General features: G+C 39.5%; 1 protein-coding gene across 16 annotated transcripts in view; it reads left to right on the top strand.

Annotated features, from left to right (window-relative positions):
• BIN1 (bridging integrator 1) overlaps window positions 1-20,523 on the top strand; it is a 154,016-nt gene that overhangs the window by 100,115 nt on the left and 33,378 nt on the right. For 10 of the 16 annotated variants that reach the window (XM_089520322.1, XM_089520327.1, XM_089520328.1 and 7 more), the window contains exons 6-11: window positions 1,927-2,034; window positions 3,619-3,711; window positions 10,541-10,626; window positions 10,919-10,994; window positions 13,184-13,266; window positions 17,006-17,050. In XM_089520322.1, coding sequence (XP_089376448.1) covers window positions 1,927-2,034; window positions 3,619-3,711; window positions 10,541-10,626; window positions 10,919-10,994; window positions 13,184-13,266; window positions 17,006-17,050 — 491 coding nt within the window. The remainder of the gene's footprint in view (window positions 1-1,926; window positions 2,035-3,618; window positions 3,712-10,540; window positions 10,627-10,918; window positions 10,995-13,183; window positions 13,267-17,005; window positions 17,051-20,523) is intronic. The other 6 variants (XM_089520325.1, XM_089520331.1, XM_089520326.1 and 3 more) reach the window with 3 other exon arrangements.

The following is a 20,523-nucleotide window of genomic DNA, read 5'->3' as shown; positions in this document are numbered from 1 at the left end:
TCAGAGTTAGATGTAGATGCTGGAAAAAACAACATGTTTTAAAGGACACAACATAATCTCTCGAATGATTTACTTGATCTGTTAGGCTTGGCAGATGCAATTATTTAATGCCAGTTGTTCCAAAGAAATAGCTACTTCCGCTTCGATCTGTCGGGAGAGGCGGGACAATATAAATAAAACTTATTATTACTTTCTTCAGTGCATAAAATTGATTAGGCTGAGTGAAGATTTGAACCCCATGACAAGGTAAGGTTCATGGCTGCCATGTGCTATAGCTGCCATGCAACTAGGTCAGGGAAGGGAAGGGCTAATTTTCTTATTCCATGTCCCTTGGTGCCAATGACAGACCCCTTCCCACTGGGTTTTGTTCAGAGGCACATGGCTTGCTGGTTAACAGACTTGTTTTGTTTTGGAAAGACTACTGACCTCTGCTGGTTGGTCTTTTAGTTAATATATTTTGAGAACCATGACATGATATAATGTGCTTAGAATTGTTTAACAGGATCAGATTTATTTATCCACACTCTGAAAAATGAACAGAAAGATGCTGGCCTTTATTCTGAATATAGCAGGATGAATACAAAAAAGTATCATCTTGGCAGAATGACAGGGAATGATTATGTCAGGGAATATTTTAACAGTAGAAATTATAATTAAGTCAGTTGCAGCTTCTTATAATTATCAATCTGAGTTCACAGTGTTCATATAGAACAGCAGATAGTTCTTACTTCATGGTTTATGGAGATAATTTTACTACACAGTCCACGGTGTTTCTCATTCACAAAAGATCAGGATCCGAGTCCCATAGATGTCCATGCTTGTTATAACTTTTGAGTGCTTTTAGTATTTCCCAATACTGGATGATAGGATGTGCTATGCTAACAAGAGATGCTGGTTGTTTACATTCCTTGGGGTGGCTAATGAGCTAATGTATGGGGAGTAGAGATCAGTCCAGGAGCGTCAAGGTGGGTCTCATGACAATGACTGGTACAGGTTTGAAAGGAGGGGCAACCCTGAAAAATATAAGGATGTTTTATTTTGTGAGCAAATGGGATGCAAGCCCACTCAACTTTTGAATTACTAGATGCTTTTATTAAACTGTGTAACAATTGTAGTTGCTTTAGTCCTGACAAAATGAGACTACTCTAAACATATTTGGCTTCTGAATAAAGCTTTTCTCTTTTACTTCTGGTACTTGGATTTCTGAACTGAAGTGATCCTGTACATGACACACATACATAGTAGAAATGGTATGCCTCTGTTTTATCACTGTATTTGGGCTTGTTACAAAATTAAAGCCTTTAACCCTGAACTAATTCTTGATACGAATAGGACTGGCTGGTTTATCAAGGAGTGACTAAGTTTACTTGTATGCATTAGTGAACACGTCCTGGAACTTCAGATGAAAATCTATATGTTGTAGTTAGCATATTCTTATGAAGAGTTTAATGGAAAACCTGTCCACCTCTCATAAATAGACATGAATGAACCAGCAAAGGACCTGGAGGAAAAAAAGGGAAATATTATGTCTGTTTCTTAAAAAAAAGAGAGGTGGACAAGTTAAATTAGTAAAAATAAATTTGAACACCACATGGCTGAATGTATGGTGCAGTTTTTGTTGACCACATGCTCAGATGCATCCATCTCTACATGTTTTTGTGTTTGTTTAAGCAGTACTTGGCGGTGATGCTGTGCAGTCATGTACTGTATACACATTTCCACATACAAGAAGAAAATGTTGGAATTAATGATCATGCCACCTTACTATGTTTCAGCTAACTAGCTTTGAGACAGTTGCAGGGGTGTTGGCATGCAAAGCAGAATGCATGTGAGATGGAATGCAATCATTTTCAGTTCACTGAATTATATGGCTCCAGTATTCAGTAATGTTCTCCTTCTTTTTCTTTCCCCTTCCCCTTCTTTCAGTCTCGTATTGCTAAACGAGGAAGGAAACTTGTAGATTATGACAGTGCCAGGCATCATTTTGAATCTCTACACACTGCAAAGAAGAAAGATGAAGCTAAAATTGCCAAGGTAAAAAAGTTTGCTAGAAATGGCATATTACTCTCTCTCTCTCTCTCTCTCTCTCTGTCTTTCTTTCTTTCTTCCCTTCACCCCCACTGCAGATAAACTTTAGAGTATTGCCACTGATATTGTTTTTAGTCTGAAATATGAAGGGTTTGCAATTAATTTCCCATTTGAACAAAATATTGTACTTGCATCTGTAATGTCTCTGGTTAATCTTTCTTTCATTTTCCCAAAAAACCCCAGCTCTTTTGGGGTGTTGTTGAACATGAATAACAGTGTGTGATTCATGAGAAATGTAATTGTACTACTTTGATAAACAGCACTTAAGATGATATTTATAGCAAAGGGGACAAGCCAACAGGTGCATCTGATTGTTTTGATGACATTAAATGCAAAAGCCATCTTTGAAGAATTAAATCTGCTTCTTACAGTTTAATTGGAAAGATCTCCCTAAAATACTATTTTCTAAACATGAAATGCATTTATGTTTCATATACACTTTATACATATAGCCTGAAGGTAATTTTTATATACAATATTTTTAATAATTTTGTACATGAAAAAACTCACTTTTAGGTCCAGGAACTGGCCTGGACATTTAAATGTCTGTTAGGGCAAACTCTGGAGAAAACTCTGGATTGTAAAAACCCTGTAACAAGGTAAGATACCCCAAATCTGGGGTGGATAGGGCCATGCATTGTGTGGCCTAATCACCCCAGATTCAGGGGAGAGTGGGCTTTTAAAGGTTTTTTTTAAAGTATTGTAGACAAGCTTCATGACTTTGGGGAGCTTTCATGTGTCCATATATAAATCTCCCTGCATCAGATGTTCAAGCTGACATGTGGATGGTGTGGCATGGAGGTACCATGTCTCATTGGGAATAAGGCCAGAGTCGTGATTCTTGAGCCCCTTGAGGTTCCTAATGTTCCTTCATGCAGGTAACACATGTAGCCCACTGTGTCATCTTCTGACCTGAGAAGGGCATTGGTACTTTAACCACATGTGTGGCAGGGAGATGTTTGAATGGTGTGGCTTTTTCCTTAATTCTGAATTGACAGTAAAACCAGCTCCTATCAAGCATTTTTGTATGAATCCTGCTGTTAAGGCACATTAGCCTCTTTAAAGAGCAGGATTCACTAGCCATGTTAGGTGGTGTTAAAATAAAATCTTGTAAATTTCAGAGTCATCTGCATGCTTGTAATAATAAAGATGTGGTCTCTTAATCCTGACTTTTCTTGACGTTGCTACTGCCTCACAGAGGGGAAACCCTTCTCTGAAGCTGGAATTTGTTGCCTTCTAAATGACTAACAGTTTCTTCTCTGTTGCTCTCTGCAGCTGAAGTATTCGTAAGCTCTGCTGAGTGTTGGTGTTCTTTGACCATACTATGGAGTGTTAATTTACTGTTAGACTTGGCATGCTGCCTAGGATTCACCCCTGACTTATCCCTTAATGCATTCTTTCTCTCCTGTTTGTCAGGGTTTGTTGGCTCAGCCTGACCCTATAACACTCTTGCTGTTTGACTTTTGTTTTTGTTTTTTTAAAAATCTCTCGTCTTTTTCTTGTTTTTGTTCTCAAAACACTCCCACACAGCCTGTCTCGTTGCTTGAGAAAGCTGCGCCTCAGTGGTGCCAAGGGAAGCTACAAGCGCATCTCGTAGCTCAGACTAATCTGCTGCGGAACCAGGTGACAGCCCAGCCTACCCTGCTCTCTAACCTTGCATGTGCTGTTTCTGGCTGAAGCTCTCATCTTTATCCCCAGGCAGTGTTCACTTTAAGCAAAAGAGTGTCATGTGGATTTAAAATAAGGTTCAAAATAAAACAAAATAAAATCACAAAACCATAGAAGTTGTACTTCTTTTACGGAGATGTATATGGTCTTCCATCTTTAGCTTTCCCCCCGTAGTGCTTGGTTTATTCTTGCTGTTCATGAATTTATTACCAGTAGTAGGGTGGGAGGAGCTAGGTTTATGGGACGGTCAATCGGAAGACAGGATGGAGGTTTGTAGATCAGCTGTGTTCCATTTACATGCAAAGCCAGCAAATTCTAATCCTAAAGCAACTGTTTTACCTGAATGGCCAACTGGTAGTGCCCACTCATGAAGCAGTCTGAGGACTTCAGTTACCAATTCCTGGTCTGATGCCATTGCTTTCTAAGATGCTTGTATGGTTGACTTGGTGAGGTACAGAATCAGTGTTAAAGTGACCTGCACATTTTTAAAAAAATTCCCCCGCTTCCGTTCCTTTTGTCCCTTATTCCCATTTTCAAGTTGATGCTGACTAATGACAACGCTATTGTAAGGTTTTCTTGGCACAATTTATTTAGAATCTGTTTGTAGTTGCCTTCTTCATTGGCTGAAAGTGTGATTTGCCAACCTCACTTGCTGGTTTTCCATGGGAGAGTAGAAATTCAAATCTGGTTTCTTGGTGTTCTTGTACAATGCTCAAACTACTATGCCACACTGGTTTCTAATCAGTAGCTAATAACTTTAAAATTGTTTATTAAAAAGGCTTTACAGAAATGCCTCCCTTTCTCACCATTTCATTCAAATGTGGATCCACTCTCATCTACATTTCACCCTTCAGTTGCTTGTCCATAATTCTTAATCAGTCTTCTCCCTCCATCAAATTTAGGAATCATTCTGTTTGTGAACCAGGGGTTATACATGGTACTGCAATGATGACCTTCCCTCTCTTAGGTATTTGACAAGCAAAAAGGGGAAAGTCCATTTTATACCTTCAGTATCTATATAGATATTGTGATTTTCAGCTTCTGGATGTACATCATATTCAGCTTTCTCTAAAATGTTTTGCAGTGGGATCTAGAGCAAGCAATATGATATTTTCTTCATATTTTATATATTTTATATTTTGGATTAGCAATAAGGATTTTTCTAGCTCTAATTTACAAAAATCGCTGGCTTAATATAAATGCCAGTTAAAATCCAATTTTGCTAAGAATCCCAAAGATTCCACAGACCTTGGGAGAAGGAATTTGATAATAAACCAAAAAATGTTATTAGGTATTTACTTGCTATGGGGAAGGGAAACAAGGTCATTCCTTGGTTATTTTATTTTGGCATTAGACATTCTTGGGGTGTGGCTGGAGGCCAGATGATGTAACTGGCAGATGAAGAGTTGAGTAGAAGAGAAACAGAAACAAGCGCTCAGTGATTAGAGGACAAAAATACATTGTTGTGGGTAGAAGGAAGCAAATGTCTTGCATGTTGCTAAGAAACCCATTGGCTCTCTTGAACTGGTCAGGGAATCAATTGCTGCTTGTGTATTCACAGATTCTGTAAAGTATCTTCCTCAACCTGAGTCCATAAGATTTGGAGTGCAGTTCTCATTATACTTCAGAGTTGTCCATGCTGGCTAGGACTGTATATATAGTCCAAAAGCATCTAGAGGGATATCAGTTGGGCAAGGTGACATGAAGTCCAATATTTGAGTTATCAGAACATTATAGGAGGCTACATCCGTGTGTACTGTACTTCTTTGCCTATGGATTAATTTGATGCAAAGAAGAAATGCATCTCTGTATGTATTGAGCTGCGGATTTTACCAGTTTATTATGGGTGTATAAATATATAAAAGCTGTCTTGAGGCTTGCCCTAGTTGGAGCAGTCAGGCTTTCAGATGCAAAGTTAAATTTCTGGATCATTTGTTGAGTTTCCCTGGAGAGGATGCTCTGAACTAAATTATCATAAAGAAAAACAGATTCAAAGATTAGCTTCACCTTTTTAAAAAAATAAATAAATAAAACTTTTGAGTTTGGACTAACAGGCTGCTTTAAATTAGCAAACTGCTGGAAGGAGTTTGGATCATAGTAGTCTTGATGCTTTGCATGAAGAGTGCCTCAGATCTGTGCTAACTTGGTATTCATGTCTTCAGGTTTAAGGGCACAAAAGCTGGTAAGCCCTTGACTTGACAATGTTTGAGGTACATTTTACAGACTGTAATCAAAATGTATCTGAATCTTTAAAAATGTGAGTAAGCCCTTCATTTCTTTCTTTCCGTCATTTCATCATTCCCCCGTTCTTTTTGCATTCTGACATCAAATATACTTGGGGAGACAAGGGCCTCTTATCTTACAAGTAGTTAAAAAAACAAACAAACAAAAAACATGGAATGTGGTCCTCTCTCTTAGATAAACAAGAAAAATGAGTGGAAGTGTCCAGAGAGCTATGGCAGAAACAAGTCCCACTGTTCTCTTTTGGAATGTGTTCATTTTTCAGGGCAATAGAGAAGAGTGGGTGGGTTGATAGTGACAAACTGCTTAGGAAAGCAAATTCCTGTCCTTACGACTCCATTGAAATGCTGACTAGAAGCAATCCAGATGCTTGTTTTGTGTAACAGGCATTTGACCAGCGACTCATCAAACCAAGTGTTCCAAAGAAGCTCTTTTCTTCATCTTGCTGGATCTGTGGGGCATAATTTCTTTTTACTGTGCATGTGAATTTCATAACAGAGCTGCAAGTAAGGTGCAGTATGATTTAAGACTGGGGAAAAATGCACACCTCCAAATCCAGATTTTAGATCCTGATTATTAAGCTGGAAATCTGAAGGGAATCCAAATGGTGTCAGTAGTAGACCTTTATGATGAGGAAGGAATGGGACAGTTCAATCTGTTTTAGTACAGACTTAAATTGACGAAAATTTCAGTGGGACCGCTTTAAGTACCACATACCTACCAGCTGTCCCTATTTGCCAGAACAGTAACAATTAAACTTTTCTCATTCTACCTTTGCAGCTACTTTTAAAATGTCTTAGGCGGGATACAGATGGGCAAAAAGGGGTGTGTTCATGACGTCATGAAGGTAGAGCCTTCAGACGGCCCTTACCTGAATGCCGCCATGAACACGCCGCCCGCACGCCCCAAGCGGGAAGAAGCGGCATTAAAAAGGTGCTGCTTTTCCCCGCTTCTTTTCTGTATGCTGCGCAGCTGCGCAGCTCCGTCTGTAAGCTGCTGCACCGGTACGCCAGAATTGTTACGCTGCTAATTTAAGTTGCCCATTTAAAAGCTCCGAGTCAGCTGCGTCGCATAATGAGTCGGGGTCCTGGAACATGCGCACTTTGCACCGAGGCTCTAATTACAGCGTCAGATGCCATGCAGATGTGGAAGCTGCAGCACAGCTGCACTCTATTTCAATGCTCGTAACCCTAACCCTAACCCTAACCCTAGAGCAACATGTACGCATGCGCTGCTAGAATTGGGGAAAGTTTGGAATTTAAAGTGAACCCCTACACACATTCCTGTGCCATTTTCACCTAACAATAAAAAACCCCTAAAACTTTAAATATTTACATATGTACAAGGGAGGTGATGGGGGATGGCAGGGGGACAGTGGTGGCAGTGGCGACAGCTGTGGCTGTGCATTGCAGATTCAGCAAGAGCGCGGGGACCAAAGGAGAGGAGGCATCCATGATGCTGGTGACACTACCAACGTGCAAGCGGGCAAGGATGCCAACACCAGCTGATCACCAGCTGGCAGGAGACCACTATTGTTCTTGGGCAGGGCGGGGGAAAAAGTTTTAAAGGGGCTTGGGCGCTTTAAATGTGCACATAAGCTTTCTGCCGCCGCTGCTGAGCGCCGCAGCTGCGCATCCGCCAGTCGGCAAAAGAAAAAAAAAGCCCCGTTTTTGGCGGCCCATGCAGAAGCTACCTCTCTCTTTGCAGTGTCCTCCGAGGCGGTGGTTTGGAAACTGCGGGTCAGAAACGGCCCCAGGTGAGGCGTCTTCACTGCCCCCCATGTGGAAGCCCCATACACCTGAGCCACGCCCCCGGGGCGGGCGGTCTGGAGGCTCCGTATTCAGCAGAATACACCTCCAAGACGTCTTCCCCTGCCCGTCTGTATCCCGCCTTAGGTCTTCTTTTCTACTTTGTTTCCTTCAGTTGCTGCAGTCGGAGTTCAAAATGTAAAAGTAGCTTACACTTAATTAACTCAGTAGCAGGTTGAGGAGGAGAGGGCAGACTTTTGCCCTTCCTTATAGCCTCAGGCAAAAGCAAACTGCTGCAGCTTCTCCTAGCTTGCACGATCTTCCTCATTAATACCTTTTGACATATTGACTACACTCTGATGTTGCTTTATTCTGTGAAATGTTGGTGGAGATGGTAATGTTATGTCCAGATCCAACCCATTGTTTCTTTACTCTAAGAATATAATCTAGTTGCTTGTGGGTTTGCTTTCTTTTTATTGCATTTAAACTGAAGGCGGTAGGTTTATTGTTTGTTTGTACTGTACCAGGCAATAGACTACTTGTGGAAATGACCTAGTTTCATAAAAATGTAGTGTAGGATGTAGTCTTAAGACGTAGGCCTTGAGCATGAAATAATCGGACCAATCCAGTCTTTCCCTCTGATTGTGTCACTTCCACTTCCTTATCGTGTCTTTGTCTATTAGATAAACATGTTTGTTTTAAGCTTTGGAAATGGTCTATAAACAAACAAAAAACCCACCAACAATAATAATACTGTTTGGTTGGCAATGTCCCCTCCTCTCTGATGGTTATATGATCCCCATGAGAAAACAACAGAGTCTGGAATGGGCCTAAGAGTTACTTTTTGGTTATTTCTAGAGTGAACGCTGCCTTGGGTGTTTCTCAGTACCCTGGGATGTCACAAATAAGTACACCCTTACATAGATTGTTTCTTGGGGTTCTTTGAGCTGTTGAATGTTAATGGTTTTACCTGCCAGTAGTATAAAAGTTTACTGAGTGACAAAGTAGTTTAACAGACAGCTTCTGTGCTCCAAACCAGAGCCTTGCTACCTAATTCTGACCATGAATTGATTCAGTTGTTCCTAAAAATAGCTTTGCCTACATTTTTCTTCTTCTTTCAGCATACACATGACAATTTTTTGTAAAAAAAATGTATTCATACTTTAAAATAAAAGTCCATTAGGTATCAAACTTTCTTTTAAAAAAGCCATCATGCTAGATTTATAGCAACCATCTTCCCTACAAAGGGATATCTGTGCTTTAGCCAAAAGATCTGCTCTGTATTCTAGAGTGTTTCTGATATTAGCATCTTATGATAAGTTGGAATCTATCTTGGAATTTTGGGCAAGGATAGAAAGTCCAGAATACAGTGCTACCTCGGGTTACGAATTTAATTCGTTCCGCGGCGCCGTTCGTAACCCGATACATTTCGCAACCCGAAAAGGCGCTGGAAAGCCGCTAGCCGCGGCTTCTGATTTGAATTTCGCGCCGAAATTAATTTCGTAACCCGAAAAATCCTTCGTAACCCGGAACAGTTTTTTCCAATGTAACTTTTTCGTACCCTGGAAATTTCGTAACGCGGTGAATTCGTATCCCGGGGTACCACTGTATAGGCCTTCTTTGACAAGATATGTATCCAGAGTTCTGGTTCACAACAATAATGCATTTTATAATCAGTCTACATAGGCTTGTGGCATTCCTGCTCTTGTGTTGCAGTATACCTTAGTTGCTTGTGTGTGTGTGCAAACTCCCCCCACCCTTGCATTTGAATGGCTGACTAGTTTCACTGTTTATCCATATTGTACTAGGCTGTGGGCTGCACCAAATTAAACCTCTGAAACAAAATTCTTCCCGGTTATTATTACATGTAGTGTATTTGGCTCTTTATAAATCTTCCCCAGTGGTAGCGTTAACCACATGGGAAGTGTCAATCATCTATACAGTATGGCTTCTCATTGAGCTTCATACTGCAGTATTTTCATTTGCCTAGAGCTGTGGATACATGGTAACACTCATTTGTCTTCCCCCCTCCCATTAGTCTAGAAGTCTTTTGGTAAAATAATTTGGATGTGGAGCTGGTTACTAGACAAGTCGTCTAGAAACCTCAGTATTTATTACATAAGCAATTTGTGTGTTTGTGTCTTGAAACTGGAATTCACATAATTATTTTGAGTTGAGGAACAGAGAGAAGGACAAGGCAGAAAATTAGAAGGTAGTATGAGGAGGGTTGCTTTTCATAATGGGAACCACTGAATACAGTGTGTGATTAGACTAAGTTGAAATTGGAACTTATTTTTTAAAAATGGTTTCTATTTGCATAAAATTCTAAAAATGAAAAGCTTAGTTTAGTAAAGTAGGGCTCTGGAATTCTATTTGATTATGCAAACCCACATTTTGCTATTGTGACTTGTATTATGTACAGTAAGTTCATGAAGCCTAAATCTGAGAGTGGCTTTAGATGTGACGTAAAGTAACATGATAAGCAAGCTCAAGGCACATAAACTTCTTGCTCTCTCAATACATACAAAGCACTTTCAGATCCACTTCAGAGATGCCTTGAGATTTATTTCATTTTGGTCATTTGGGCTTTGTTACTTCAGGCCTACGTGATTTCCTGTAAATGAGAATCCTGCTGCTCTATTGATATGGATCATGGGAGACTCTTCAGCAATCCAGTTCTTCACCAGGGATGTCCTAGGCTTGACTCACAGAACATGCAGTAAACTCAACTTAGCTCTCTCCTAAAACAACATCATATGCGTATGCCAATAATTTTCACCATCTCTCTCCTGTAGGCTGAAGAAGAATTAGTAAAAGCCCAGAAAGTGTTTGAGGAGATGAATATTGATCTTCAGGAAGAGCTGCCTTCGCTATGGAATAGGTGAGACTGGAGGCTGCCCTCTGCTACATTTGTGTATTTACTTGGCAGAGTGCAACATGAAGCAGCCCAAGAAATCCCTCTAGATTGCTCTGGTTCCAATAAAGCTCAATTTTATCTATTCATATGGTTTCATTTGCTACATGGAGGTCATGTGGACCAGTTCTGTCAGCCCCTATGATTTTGCAATTCAATAACTAGAGGAAATGAGAGTCTGTTAGCAGCAGGTGACATGGGGTTAAAGAAAATCATCTACTTGTGCCTCTACTAATTTGTATTATGTTTCATTTGCCAGTCGTGTTGGTTTCTACGTCAACACATTCCAGAGTATCGCTGGGTTAGAAGAGAACTTTCATAAGGAAATGAGCAAGGTAAAGATGGACAACACTCTTCTCCCTGTTAGGGACTATTAACGTGGTACCTGGCTTTCCCCTACATCTTTTCTTAACCACTTCTCAAAGTGCAGATGCATTTTTTATTGATATGAAACAATTCTTACTTTGTTATCAGGATCTTTCCCATAATTTCTCCACTCCCAAGTACTTTTATAGCTACTCTAAACTCTAAATTTGAAGGATTATGATGTACCAACCTCAGTAAAACTAAGCAACTTGGGGTCCGGCCAACGCTTGGATGGGAAACTGCCTGAGAATGCTGTCAGTGATGCCTTGACTTCCATCAGCAGAAATGAAATAAAACCAAATAATTCTATTCTATGGCCCTGCTGATTAATTTTTTGATAGGCTTGTCTTTTTTTATAACTTGTAAATTCTACCACCCAATTCATGTTTGCTAAATAAGACTGAAGGTATTTCCATGATACTTGGGAGTGGGAAAAGATGTTGGGGTGCATATGACTTATGGGACAGTTTCTCCAACCCTGGGGTAGGTTATACCTGCACAGGTGAAAAACATTTGCACCCTATTCCAGCACTGACTTGTTTAGACAACGCAAGAATTTGACAATGCAAGAATTTTACAAAGGTTACTGAATTCAGTGCAGAAATAAAGTGTACTTTAGGAGGTTCTTCAGTGATTAACATCAAGTTTTGTAACCCATACAAGGCATCTGTAAGCATTTTGTGGGGTAGCAATATAAATCTTGTAAGTAAAAACAAGTAATATTGTACAGAAAACGTCTCACAGTCACTATGAATATACTGATGTTTTTAGCTATTGACAGACATAAAATAAAACTTCTGATGCACCTTTCAGCTAGGAAAAGGTATATTCATTGTATCTGTCTGTTATCCAACAACTGAGCCAAGAGCCTGGAACAATTGATGGCCAGCCCTCAGGTTGTATAGGGTACAGGCATTCCCTGCCTTTCAATGCCTTACTTTTTGACACTTGGGTGTTTTGACAAATCTGAATTATGGCTACATACTGTACTTCAACCCTTGGTCTTCAGTTTAATCACACATTGCTGCTTTTTCTTTCTCAATTAACTTGACATGCTGGTTTTCTTTTCTCTTAGTCTATTCAATATGCTGTTTTTTCCCTTCAACTTGGTGCCATCTGGTGTTCAGGCTAGTTTGCAAGCTAAAAAAAAAGACTGGGTTCAGCTTTTCAACAGATTCTGCTTTTTGACAATCTTCTGGTCCCTAACTCGACAGATAGTCAGGGGTTTCCTGTATGTTGTCACATGACTTGGAGGGATCTGGACATGCAGAATGAACATGCTTGGATACTGCCAGTACTTTGTGTAGAAGCATCTCAACAACTTCTATGAAACTTCAAGGGTGCTCTTTAAATACAAGCAAAAGTGCTAGGACCAGGCTAAGACTAACATTATGCTTAGCATCAGTGCATTCTGTCAATAGTGTACCTTTCATAAGCCCAAATTTTGGACACTCATGGTACTTTTTGGTAAAAGATTTTATCCCCTTATTGTTTCTCTCATTTTTTCCTTGACAAAAAGTTATGTGCATGAAAGCTGTCTAGCAGTATTTGTACTTTATTAAAGCCAGGTGAGTTCAACTGAATGGCTGCCATGGCAGGCACATGGCTGCCGGCATAGACGTAATCTCTGTTCCCCCACAGTGAATGCTGGGCTTGGCTTAACATGTTGTTTAGTGATAAACTGTGGTTCCATAGCAACCATGGCTGCAGTTGCAGGCAAGTTTCCTAGCTGTAGATGGGAAGAGAGAGCAGAAGGAAGGCATTAAGTCCCAATGAGAAACAAAGCCCCTGTGTTGATGCAAGGGACCGTAGCAATATAGGCATGTGATTGAAGGGACAGAGGGGGAGAAAAGGCAGGAAATAGAAGAAACATGAGCTGAATTTGTTTCATAAATTAGACATAGATGTTGCTCATGTGGCACCTGCTTCTGGAAGTCAACCAATTGTCCATAGTGCTTGAAGCTTTTTAATTATGTGACCATGACCTAGGGGGAATGTGAATGTGAATAGACAGCTATTTCCCATGGAATAATGTCCTCTTCTTCAAATCTTAGGTGCTTTCTAATGCATTTCTGACATGTCCCCCCCTTTTTTTTGAGGTCTGCTTTGAATCTTTCCTTCTGCTAAGCTTTAATTTTATTTTAAACATTTGTTTCAGCTGAACCAAAACATGAATGATGTCCTTGTGACTCTAGAGAAAGCACATGCAACGAGTACCTATCCTGTTAAAGCTCAGCCAAGGTTAGTAAATATTAACCAACGTTTGTATCTCAAGCAATGTGGGAAAATTTTGCATTTATGGTAATGTCAGGTGGGGGATAGCTCTATACAGTATTTGTGTTTGTCTTGTTCTCTTGACTTACATTGGTCATTAAGCATGCCTCTGATCTCTCTCAGCATTCATCCTGCCAATACAGGGATTGATCCACCCAATGCATTTCTCACCATTTCAAACCACAGACATGTGTTTCACTGTATGGGTGCCATTTCCTCACATGAACCAAACAACACATGGTTTTTAATATGCACTGAACATGGTGACATATGCATCAATTACTGTAAAAATGGGTTTGTTCAAAAACATTTTCTTAAATATGATTATACCTGAAGGCAGAAACAGAGAGATGATACAAAATAGGTGGAGAACAATTCTTTCTTTTTTAGTTGAATGAGGTTTTCACCTATGGTTGCTACTTCTTTTAAACAGCAGACTGACACACAGAAATCTAGCCTTTTTACTCTGGAGTTAAGTGAAGGGAAAAACCAATTTCTCTGTGTTGGGCTGTTCTTTAGTGGCACGGGGCAAATTCTATTAGAAAAGAGGCAATGTTTAGCACTCTAAATTTCTTTGAATTATTGTAACTTAGCCTGTAACTAAATTAATCACACATTCTTTCCCTGTTTATCCCTACCTCCCCTTCCCACCTTTTCCTCTGTTTTTCTTTCCTTTGTCCAATTTTAGTTTGTAAGCTCCTTGGGGGCAGGGACTTGTTGTCTTGAACTCTGTAAAATGCCACTTTGATGGTGCTATATACATAATAATAATAATAAATTATAACTATTATAATAATAAACCTTATTCTCAGCTCTGGGGCTAAAGGCTGGCCCTTTGAGCTCCTTGGTTTTGTTACTTATGATTCATATTATTAAGGATTGGGGATCAATTTACGAGACATTTTCATGCTCTTGCAAGTTCAGTAAGTAATGAATGGACTTAACACAAGACTAAATGCATATAGGACTGCATGCATGAGGGCTTGACATACTTAAACAGTGATGTGCAGCTCAGGCACCAAATCAATTTTAAATTGTTAAGATTCACACAAACACAAACACATTGCCACCAAACTGGAAAACTATGGTACCGGGCTTCTGAACAAGACAAGATATTAAATCCGCAGTGTGATTTTATAACCTGTCTTGGTTAATTAGCAGCTTCCTGGTTTAACTGATTACACTATACATGGAGGAGTGAAAGGGATGCGTGAAGAGGCAAAAGTTTAATTCACATCTCAGTTTATTAAGTTTTACTTAAGATGCACACCTAAAGATAAATATGGTAAGATATTGTTTCTATGATAGCCATTAAGTATAAGAGATACAGATCAGGCTATTTATTATATTCCTACTCTTACTTTTGTAGTAGGAAAGCTCTTGTGTTGTGGAAGACAAAACTAGAACAAGGTTAGAAATCATGCATCAGTTTCTGTTTCTTGCACACTCTTTGAGGAACTCACCCAGGATTGTACTACCTCTTTTCAGCCAATTTAACGTGGCACTCTTTGTAAAGAAATTAATTGTGTCTCTTATATAGTTTTGTTTCTGAGGAAACCAAGACAGCTCAGGAGAAAAAAAAAATAGAAATAAAGTAGAATCTGGTGGGATTGTGCATATATATTTTCTCTTTCTCATTCTCAACTCTTACAGTAAAGGGGAAGGTAGGCCTCACTTGGTGGATGAGATGTCCTCTGGCTCTCAACCAAATGCATGAGTGATGAAGCAATTTGGGAACTCAGACTCCCAGCTGCTGTGAGTCCCAGTTGCTCTATGAGCAGTAATGAGATGAATGTGCCAAGCCAGCGCTGGGGAAGGGTTGACTATGAGCATTGCTTTCAGAGGATAAATGGAGGGTAGCCTAATATCTTATCTGTGGTAACCTGCTGGTTTACACCCATACTTTCACATTTTTGCCAAATCAATCAATCAATCCATATTAATATTAAAGGGAATTGTCTAGCTGACATGAAGGAGTCTTGGCATTTTTATACTCTTGGCCTATGTATGGGACATTTTCTATACCCCAAAGATACAGAGTGATTGCTTATAGACCATTCATGAATTTTACAAAACAGACTTGGGTCAAAAGTTTAAAATGAAAAAACAAAAAACAAGGCCAGGAGGAATGGGAGGAGAGGGGGAGAGACTGATATAAACAGTTCCATACTGTTTTTTACTTGCTGTAAAATACATGTCAGGGCCAGTGTCACAAGCACAGAGAGTAAGCTAGAGAGAAGAGATGATCTCAGGGCTGATTCTGTAGGATGCAGTTTTATATACATCTGATGCAGTGGACAATTGTCCACAAAAGCTTTTGCTGAAATATATCAGTTAGTCTCAAAGGTGCTTCTTGATACTACCTCCTGTAACCTTCTTTCTTCATCTTGTACACACTTACCCAGTGAACCTAACTGAACTTACTTCCGAGTAAAAATGGATTGAATTGCTCAATTTAAAGGCATCGGAACTTGGGAGAGAGAAATTTTGTTTGATCTCTTTGATTTAAGCTTTTTTTTTTTTACATTGCTGCTAAGTAAGATTCCATGTATCTTCAATTCAGTCATAATAGTAATCTCAAGGGAGTACTTTGGAAAGAATTCTGTTATATTTACAGCAACTTTTTTGTTGGTTGTATTGCTGTACTTTCTGTGAGAGTCACCCATTTACCCCAACAATAGATTTGAAGAGAATGGACAGGTCTTCACAGAAAAACTGACATGATAAAAAGACTGGAGACAGTGGGGCCGAGGTAATATTATACCAATTATATTAGCAGGGGAAAGAGAGCCAGGTTGGGGGTGAAGTTTTTTAAAAACTAAATATTTGCCAATAGTTTAAATATAACAAGTACAGGAAAGGAGTTGGCATTCTCTGAAGATGCCAGCCACAGATGCTGGCAAAACGTAAGGATTAAACTCTTATAGAACATGGCCACATAGCCTGAAAAAACCCACAAAAAACTATAGATGCTGGCCATGAAAGCCTTCGACTTCAATACTTAGATAATTAGCAGCAACTTGTTGCCTGGCCAGAATTGTGGGTCATGATTTCATTTTGAGGAACTACTTGACTGGCCACATCTACATAGTTATGGATATTTAAACATTACATTAGTGTTCTGGGAAGAACCTCTTGGTGATTCCATGCCATATTTAAAAGAGAACACAGATTTCTGGGAATACAAACTTAATTCCTTAGAAGACATAACTGATTGCTGTTGTGTTGGGTCAGGTTGGGCTCACCATTTGAAAAAAAACACACACCACAATCTTCTGGTAAATTTCTTGGATTCCTATTTGTTTGTTCATCTGTATTCTGTTTATATCCTGCCTTGCTCATGTGAGTGGGACTCAAGACAGCTTTAAACCTTCTTCTACCACAACTTCTAGGATTCCCTACATGCTGTCTGATATAACTTTGAAGTAATTGGAGGGAGGGATGGTGATAGGTAGAGTGCAGATGAAAGCAAGGGGTTCTCTTTCCATTCCATGCACTTGATGGACATTTCTCCACTGAAAATGTCCAGTGGGCGTCTTCCCTGCCAAGTGTTTCTGATACACAGTGGGAAGTGGCCCTGTAGGTTATCTTTGAATGGATATCTTCATGGTAACTACGTTAGCTCATGCACGGAATCTTCACCTTTCTTTCTCATTGGTTGAGCCGTGTTGTAATGGAGATCACTTACGTGTGCCGTCCTCAACAGAAAGAAAACTAAACTGTTCTCCAGACTGAGGAAAAAGATGAGCAGGTACCAGTACGGCGAGCTTCATTCCTCATATGCTCTGATTTGGATGCAAAAGTCAAATACCAGGCTGCATTCTAACACCATAGTTCTTTGTTAGCTTGGTGACTGTAATTGAGTGGTTTGCATGATCCAAACTGATTTTGTCTTGAAATTGTTTTTGATTGGATTTGTGTGGCTGAATAAACAAAGTAACCTTTTATTTTTTTGTCTTAAAAAATTATTTCCCATACTTAGCATGGAAGACAATCCTTACATTTCCCATGGTTTAGAGGAAGGGTGATGCTAATGTCTTGAGCTTTGCATTTTTTTTGTGTGTGGAAAAGTTTATACAGTACGTAGTCTAGATAATTTTAACAAGGCCAATGTTTGCTTTAAGGGAAGACAATACAAGCCTTTGGATGAAGACATAAAACTTACTTTTCACTTTGATGCCTCCAACCCTGCCAGCTCCCATAATGAACTAGTAGCCATATGTGGCAGGGTTTGAACTGGAATGGTCCATGTTCATGGCAGAACTTTGACAATTTACTGCTTTGGGCTATTGCTCCCAGAAAACCTCAGCTAGCATTGCATCTGTAAAAAGATCCAGCTTTGTGTATTGCTGCAATAGAAATGGTGCTGAAGAAAGCTGGTAGATATTGGCAGTTGACAGTGACAACTCAGGAGCAATACATGTGGAGATGTGCATAGTTGCACATCTCAATAAACATATTTTTCTGTGTGTAGGGAATGTCTGTGTAGCTAGATACCTTGTCAGATGTTGTCTTATATCATGTTCAGTGCCTTTTTGCTGTAAGAGTGGTGAAATCACAGCACACCTAATATGCTTCATCCTCATCATATGGTTTGTTTCCCTGAAAATATTACAATTCTAAAACTTGTTGCCATATCATTGTGCCCTAGTGGCGCAGTGGTTAAATGCAGTTACAAAGTTGTGAGTTCAATCCCATAAGGCTCCAGATTGGCTCAGCCTTCCATGGTTTCATAAGTCAGTAAAATGAGTACCCATTTTGTTGGGAGCAATTGCCTACTGATTGTAAACCACTTAGAGTGCTGAGTTCACAATGAAGTGATACAGAAATGTAAATGCTATTGCTATTGCTATCATTGCTATATGACCCAGATTAACTTTTTGAGCACAGGAAGCTTCTGAAAGCCTTGTTATAGGCAAGGATGAAAGTAAGCCAGAGGAGGGAAGGAGGAGAAGGGACAAAATAGGAGCTTATCACCTTCTCTTCTCCTAACCTGGTGAGAAAATAAATTGATTTTTCTTTTGTGAGATCCTTTTCTACCTCCTTATGCTCTTCCTTTTATACTCTGTGGCAGCCTAGAATGGCATAACTGTGTTTTTTTGTCGTCTTCTGTAAAGGTCTAGTTTCAATTGTTCTGAAAAGGACTAGTTCTGGTTTGTTTTGAAAAGCTCTAGTTTCAGTTTCAGTTCTGAAAAGGCTAGTTTCAGCAGAATTTATCAAATTAATTTCTTCTTGCATAATGCCCAGAAACAATGCAGAATTCAAAGACGTGATGTTTTATTATAGTGTGTTCCTATACTAACTAGCCTGCTAAATAAATATGCATGGTGGCTGATGTGACTTGAATATTTTACATTAAAATAGAGGGCTCATAGGACTTTATCACACAGGGAAAATCAGCAGGTTTAAACAATGATTATCCCATGAAAATTGTGCAATGGCGATTAACATTTTCATGCAACGTTGCAATTAAAGTGCCATTATCCAGGGAATAAACAGGCAATAAACAGCAACAAAGCATTCATGGGTAAATCTTGTGAATGATTTGTTGCTGTTTATTGCCCGTTTATTCCTGGGATAATGGTTCTTTAATGTGTGTGAAAATGCTAATTGTGATTGCATGATTTCATGGGATAATCACTGTTTAAACCTCTGATTTCCCCCATGTGATAAAGTCCATAGTTTCTTCCTTCCCACTCTCTTATTGCTCTGTGTGTCCTTAGATAAGATTCAAGAAGTAAAACAAGTCCCAATGAGGCAAACAAAAAGCCAGAAGAAGATGGTTGTGGTTGAAGCTGGTGCTCCGCCCTTCATCACTGGGATCCCTATCATCAGTATAACCTTCCATCCATCAGAAAGTTACAGTCCAAGAGAACCAGGTCCCAAGCGTGTTTACTCAGAGGCACTTCCCACTGAATCCAGTGGGATTTACTTCCTAGTACTAACACTCAGACACAGAGAAGATCTGAGTCTCTGCATAGTGGTCTGTTGCAAAAGTGACTGGATTGTAATCTTTTAAAAAATGTTGTTGTGTATGTGCTTTCAAGTTGCTTGTTGACAGTAATCTAAATACATGTGTCCCTCCACATTTGCAGCTTTGACTTTTGCGGATTTGATTATTCATGGATTTGATTAATATGTTCTCTCTAGGAATACCTTGGTCCTCCAATGCCACTTCAACTTTTGGTCAACTTCAACAAAAAAGTCACACTGAAGGACCCAGAGAATCCTAGAGAGAACACTTCTCTAGGGATTTGTAGCTCCTCTTGCACAATTCTGTCAGTCTGGCAGATGTTGACTACAGAGTTGTACTGAAGGACCTAGAGATTCCTAGAGATGTGTTATCTTAGGTAAAAACATAGTGTTTTTGTTATTTTCAGTTTTTCCATATTCACAAAGGTCCTGTGCCCCATACCCCTGCAAATGTGGAGGGACAAGTGTACTGAGATAAATGTGGCGTGGGAAATAAGGTTTTGTGAATGCTTTCTAAAACCACTGGGATTCAGTGCAGCTTATCTGCTCTATTCTTGATCCTTCTACGCTGTGCTGTTCAGATATTAAATCTATTCCCTCATCTCTTGTAATATGACTGCAAATGCTATGGCTACTACTCAAATTACTTTCATGATTTGGAGATGGAAGTACTTATTTTGCAATACTATTGTGTGGGAGGACAAAAGACATGGAGTCAGGTGGTTAAAATGTGTCTGCCTGCTTGGTATATTATCAGAGGCCCTGCTTAATTTGATTTGTTATTTTCTGAACTCTTAAAGGCAATACATTAGGCCAAATTACGTGTGACATTAAATGTATAGTGTGGCCTTCTTTGTGTCAAGATTGGGACCTCAACATTTGAGAAGAAATTTTTTATACTTTTTCTTTCCACACTGAAGCAATAATTAAAAAAAAACAAAACACCCACATGGCTCTTTGGCATAATAAAGAGATACTGTGACTGGCAACTTCCCTTGTCAAATAGTGGCTTTTATTACTGAATGATGATTGCTGGCATTGTGGTGTGGTAGCAGTGGATTAAACTTTGTCTATCACACATTCTTCCCCCACTCCCCTGCCATGAACTCTATAAGGGATACACAAGATACCAGAGAATGTGTTTAGCATCATCTGGATTTTGGCCCTGGGATTTGCACTGCCCTGCAGGCCAGGTTTTCATCATCAGAATCTTTTTGATTCTTGCAAAAAAAGGGCACTTTCTCTTATTCT

The sequence above is a fragment of the Sceloporus occidentalis genome, unplaced genomic scaffold, assembly GCF_023333645.1.
Source record: "Sceloporus occidentalis isolate IW3139 unplaced genomic scaffold, rSceOcc1.0.p SCAF_4, whole genome shotgun sequence".
Classification (NCBI taxonomy): domain Eukaryota; kingdom Metazoa; phylum Chordata; class Lepidosauria; order Squamata; family Phrynosomatidae; genus Sceloporus; species Sceloporus occidentalis.
The sequence above is the reverse complement of the archived record's forward strand: the minus strand, read 5'-3'. Positions and strand labels throughout refer to the sequence as shown.